Raw genomic sequence first — 6,000 nt, 5'->3', positions numbered from 1 at the left:
ATGTTCACCCCCTAACTAGTCCATACAGTTACGAAGTCAAAAATTGTGTTCCAAGCATTTCCCTCTACAATTTTTTTATTAAACATTCCTTGCCTGACCTATAACTAATATTAAGAAAAAAAAAACACAAAAAAAAACATTAGATAACTTTATTGCATCACCATTATCCTATTTATTGCATCACTGAGTACAAAACTACAACTAAGACTAATCGATATGGCACTCAGAAGAGTTCTGGTGTTCAGAAGTAGCGGCGGGTCTGAGGGGGGGTGTACCGAGGGAGGGAGGGGAAGGTGCGAGCCGCGGCGACTCCGGAGTTGCTCTCGTGGTAGCTGCCTGTAATAGAATAATTCAGATTAGAATCTGTAGATAAGCTACGTATTGTTTTAGAGTGCTACTATGCGAAGTTTTCTTTCCAAATGCTACATCTAGTATGGCGCTCCTATGGGATATGTACTCGTAATTAAGCATCATCATTAGCATATCTATACCCATTCATAAAACAAAATGCTTAATTTTGTAAATTAATTGTGTGCCTTTTTGTCAGACAGTGACAGAGAATGACGCAGCCTGAAAACCGATGGCGTCAACTGTGTGCCGGAATTGGTACACCTGATCAACGCCGCTGAAGTATCTTCGCTACGGATTCGCGTAGGATACAACTTTATTATGGCCTACACTACATTACACAATGTTTAACCCGTGAAGTTCAACACGTACCAGGTCGTTTTCTAAAATAGGTAAATATTGAAAATCTGATTCTCATAGATCCTGGTGTTTTTGGATTCTTTTAAGTCAGAATCACTAGCATATTCAATCCAGATGTTTAAAAAGATCCCAAAAATTTGTATGAAAATTGTACATTCCACTACGTCACGCACATGCAAGTGAAAAAAAGTTCACAATAAAACGTGACGTAATGGAATGGACAGTTTGGGACATATTTTTTTAATGGCAGGATGGAGAATACTGTCGATTCTGAGTAGAATGAGCCTAAGAATGTCCAGATTTGAAAGAATCAGGTTTTAGAATAGAATAGAATAGAATACTTTATTCGTAAACACACACAGACAATAGACATACATTAAAAGAACATGAAAATAAAGTGTCACGAAATGGACCCATCTCAGCATGCTGCTGGCGACTTCCAGCGCTGATCTTCCGATGAGACCATCAGGTGAGAATCGCGGAAGGTAACAGACAAAAAGAAAGCAACATAAAAGAAAGAGACATAAAATATGACGAAAAATAAAATTACACATCGTTTACACAAACTAATACAAAAAGAGATACAATATGACGACATAAGAACATAACATAAGTACATAACATTAAGTAGACTTACATGGATTTCAATATTTATTTTAGAAAACGCCCACCAATACTATCATCACTATCATGAGAAATCCTATTAGCGTCATCCCTGTCGTTCTATTGATGGAATCTTCAGATGAGCCCCCTGAGTTTGGAAAGGATGGCATCAACTCCTAGATCCTAGTGAAGCACGTACCATCATCAAAGATCCCATTAGCTTCACCCCAGCTAGCGCCCTGGCGATGGCCTCAGGAACAGGCGGCGGGGTCGGCAGTTACAGAACCTGCCAGATCCAAGAGGAACACGTACCATCATCAAAGATCCAATTAGCTTCATTCCTGGGGTTGTCCGCTAGCGCCCTGGCGATATATTCAGGAACAGGCGGTGGGGTGGGCAGATGAGCACCCCGAGCCAGTTACAGAACGTGACATATCCTAGAAGAACACGTACCATCATCAAAGATCCCGTTAGCTTCATCCCTGGCATTCTCAGCTAGCGCCCTGGCGATAGCTTCAGGAACAGGCGGTGGGGTGGGCAGATGAGCCCCCTGGGCCTGGAAACCGTTGGCGTCAGCGGTGTACCGGACTTGGTACAGCTGACCGTCGTCGCCGGTGTATGAGTAGCTGCCTTGTGCTTGGATGCCGTTCGCTTCTTGGCCTGACTCTTCAGCTTGGATACCTAAAAAGAAAGTCATTATCAATTACTGTCACACCAGATTTAAGGATAGTTACATAAGTTACGCAAAAACAATCTCTTAACTTATATGCCCTCTATGTCGGTGAAAAACACCCTGCACTTATATCTTCATTGCCCTTAAGTACATTTATTAAATAACTGTGTGAAACATATGACAGCTGTCAAAAGAATGAGACCAAATACTACACATATGTTCACGAGGATGATTTGTATGACATCGCCGCATATAAATCTAGTTCTGCCTTGGCCAATAGACGAGCTATTAAAATAATGGATAGCTTGTTAAGCAATTATTGTAATTAACTTTATCAGAATCGATTGCAATGAGGTTTTTATTTATATCTTGACATTTTGATTTTTATCGCACGCTAAGAGATGACTAAAGTTGCATTAGTAGCATTCAAAAATACTAATGATAACCGGAAGAGGTTTGCTCTTTGGAATTTTTTGTTTCTTCTCGTTAGAATCACGATTGACAGTTTCGGACCCAGATAAAATCGATTATCGTGACTGAGTTTTGATTGGTGCTACCGATTAATCGTTTAGTTGTGTTATGTGATTAAAGAGTCGCTTACTTTTGTATCCTTTCTGTCATAAATTTGTGAGACTAGAAGAACTCAAAAACATTGACGCTATCAGGCTACAATAACATTCTATAAAACCATACAACTGTATGGCTACCACCAGTTTAACACTGACATATTCTCTAGCGTGTGCGTAACTTTCTTTCTTGCATCTCGCTCGTAACCGCATATTAGTGCGAGCGAAATGTATAGACAGTAAGTTACGCAGACGTTAGCGAATATATATGTCAGTTTGACACTACTAAGGCAGTTGTGGTGGTAAGAGTACTGTAGTCCAATACTATAAGTACGGTCCACAAACATAATGCAAATGTTCGTTTTGATTTTGTCAAAGTTTATTCATTCTTCCACTAAAAAAAACTTGTTACGATAGAACTACAATTTTTAAGCAACAGTCATATTTTAATTAATTTTAGACCATCGTTTAGACTATAGTTGGGTGGTTTTAAGGTAAATAGGTAATTATGTATGTACATCAGTACATTATTACGTACGTAATTAATGTTTAATGGTCTAGTGGAATTAAATACGTTAATATAGGATTAACACACCAGTCGTTAATGCAGATAATAATTTGAGTTTTAAGTAGTGTGTTATGACATCACGTACACAAAACGTGGCAAAAAATTTAGGCATTCTGGAATTCAGGCATTTTGACATAATTTCGTTTTGACATTTAGGAATTTTGGTAAATAGGCACAACGAAATTAAGGTACAAAAAAACCAAAGCAAATTTAGACCCGCGTACTGTGCAGCGTGCACATCTTTAATCTAATTCGAAACTAACAAAAATGGCCACACCCTTATTCGTATATTTATTTATTTTATTTTATTTGTAATGCAGGCAGGCAGTTTAAACAACTGACAATGCCTGTATCCAGAGTCATAAACCGAGTTCTCAGTGTGGAGTAGAATTTGCTTGGTGCTTATCTAATTTATTCTTAAACTCATTGACACTATCTTCACTAACTAAGTAACTTTTTCTTTATTTACTAACTTTGAAATGAAACGTGTTAACTTGCACTTCAAACTCACCATTGTCTGTCTCAAATGCGTAATGGAATCCTCTATCGTTGACCTCAGCATCAGACCTCAGGATTTGTGCGTTGCCCTCATACGACCTTGGTCTATGCTGGTAGGCCTGCTGCTGGTAGGCCTGCTGCTGGTGGGCTTGGTAGCTGGGCTGGAAGCGGTAGGGGCCTTGAGCCATGGCTACCGTGAGGACCGCTGCTAGGATGATCTGAAAAAGAGGGTGATGTGAAAACGGTCACACGGTTATTAGGGTTAAGGTGTTTGACAGTTCCTGGGAAGCTTTGAAAAAATTACTTTGGAAGCCCTTTATAAATGCGTTAATAAAATAACAGAGCTGTGGAACTGATTAAGAAAAAAATTTATAACTACTTCCAAAAGTTTAGGTTATTAAAGAAAAAATAATTAAAATACACTTTTGAATGATGTTTAAATGCACTTTTAGTTCTCGACTAACTGTAGTTAGTTCTTTTTTTTTGTTTTTTAGTATTTGTTAACGAAAGCAGCAAAATTACGGTAATTAAAATGGGCATGGTTTTTAAGTATTGATCAATTTCTTTTTTGACGATATCTAAAGGATTTTTCTTCATTAAATGTGTGTCCCGCCATCGCCACCAAGATGGGGGGGGACTTAGTGCCAGTTGCACCATCGGCACTTGACAGACTGATCAACGTCACCCGGCGCGTCGCGGTTTTACTATGAAACTTGCCATACAATAAAATTTAGCGAAGTCTGCAACCGAGACAGGAGATAGGAGACACCTTAACTTAATTAATAACTGGCCAGGAAAAGCTCAACAACGGGAGTCGTGGAAATCAAGGGCCTTTGCCCAGCAGTGGGCATTATAACAGGCTATTAAAAAAAATGTGTGAGTAGGTAGTAAGCCTAAATAATTTTATATCGCAAATGCGGGGTCCCTTTGTTTGACATAATTATTGAAAGTCATAATGTAATAATTGTCATATTATCATTACTATCATTAGTCATAATTCTGAAACCGTTAACTTTTCAGGAGTTTCCTCAGGTTATCCTATAGATAGGTTAGGTTAGGTCTGTTTTATGGCAATCCTGAAAAGTCGCGCGTTTCTGAGAAAAACCAAATTATGACTAACGAAAATGTGTACAAACAATACATTATGACTTAAAACGATATGAGAAACAATAGAGACCCCGCAAATGCAAATAGATTTAATGTCTTATTTAAGACCAACAAAAGACGTAACATTCAAATCCTTAATGGATCAATAACAATTTATTTTTTGCTAAAAAACACAAGAACCACTTTAAATGAGATCACTAAATACTGAATGTTTTAAAATAGGTGAGTATCCATACTTTTTGTGTCGTACTTAGATCAATCGCAATTAAAATTTGCAATCAACACGAACCACTATAAATGAGATCACAAAATTCTGAATATCTGAATTATCTTAAGACTGTTATTTTGTGTAAAATAGTTGTTGAACAAAATAGATAAATTTAAAATAAAGTGTTGTTTGTTAAACTTAAAGATGATAGAGATATGATTACCGATTTCATGGTGTTATCGGGTTGGGTGTCTGTGTGGGTATGCGCCGGATTCGGCGGGCGCGGCTTATATGTATACCGGCGATGCGCAATGCTAAGGTCGGCGTAGGATGCCGGAAGATCCCTAGGCGTGCTTTTACTTTTCATGGGAGCTGTGGGAAAATCTTTATTACTTATCTTTTTATCTCTCTTGTGGTGATAGAATGTCTGGTCTGGCTATCAATATGCAGGACCAGTCCGTCACAAAAAAGGAAAACATAGGTGAATTCCAGCTCTTATAGTTTCCAAAATTTATTTGTATATACATACATAATAATTTTCACTTAATGTTAGTATTTTTTTATGTCTGTATATTAGGTGTTACTTTTCCGACGATTGGGTTTTGTAACAACATCTTGTCTTTCGACAAAGGCCTCCTCTAAAGATTGCCATTTCTCCCTATCTCTTGCAAGTCTAATCCATCCTGGGCCGGCCACTTTTTTGAGGTCATCTTTCCAGCGTTTCCATTGGCCACCCTGGTTCCTTGCACAGCCTTTCTGTTATCTTCCTGGCCCATTTATCAGTTTTTTCTCTTATCATATGTTCAAATACATAAGTATTGAGTACTAACCTTTGTACATTTTCAGACTCAATAAATGCTGAAATGGGCCATTTAAAAAAATATTGAGATCGCCCCAATTTCACCACGGTGACAGGTGCGACAATTGTCGAAATCACTATTACTGACGTCACATGCCTCCATAGGCTACGGTAACCGCTTACCATCGAACGGGCTGTGTGCTTGTTTGCAGTGGCTGAGGCCGGATTCGAACCGGCACCTTCAGCTTACGCGACTCGCCCCTAGACCTC

The 6,000-nt window shown here is 38.5% G+C and overlaps 1 protein-coding gene across 1 annotated transcript; it reads right to left on the bottom strand.

Annotated features, from left to right (window-relative positions):
- Window positions 1-205: 205 nt before the first annotated feature.
- Window positions 206-5,235, bottom strand: LOC134749574 (cuticle protein 3-like). Its single transcript, XM_063684571.1, has 4 exons — window positions 5,155-5,235; window positions 3,630-3,834; window positions 1,765-1,992; window positions 206-336 (listed from the first exon to the last, which is right to left on the bottom strand). Exons 1-4 carry the CDS (start codon window positions 5,161-5,163, stop codon window positions 242-244), a joined length of 537 nt encoding a protein of 178 aa, XP_063540641.1. The 5' UTR covers window positions 5,164-5,235; the 3' UTR covers window positions 206-241.
- Window positions 5,236-6,000: the final 765 nt, after the last annotated feature.

The sequence above is a fragment of the Cydia strobilella genome, chromosome 18, assembly GCF_947568885.1.
Source record: "Cydia strobilella chromosome 18, ilCydStro3.1, whole genome shotgun sequence".
Classification (NCBI taxonomy): Eukaryota; Metazoa; Arthropoda; class Insecta; order Lepidoptera; family Tortricidae; genus Cydia; species Cydia strobilella.
The sequence above is the reverse complement of the archived record's forward strand: the minus strand, read 5'-3'. Positions and strand labels throughout refer to the sequence as shown.

Bases quoted from the DNA above. Each gene is read 5' to 3' on its own strand.
- LOC134749574 (XM_063684571.1), bottom strand. The intron at 1,993-3,629 runs GTGAGTTTGAAG...CTTTCTTTTTAG, and splicing joins CGCATTTGAGACAGACAATG to GTATCCAAGCTGAAGAGTCA. The intron at 337-1,764 runs GTACGTGTTCTT...ATTCTATTACAG, and splicing joins TAACGGGATCTTTGATGATG to GCAGCTACCACGAGAGCAAC.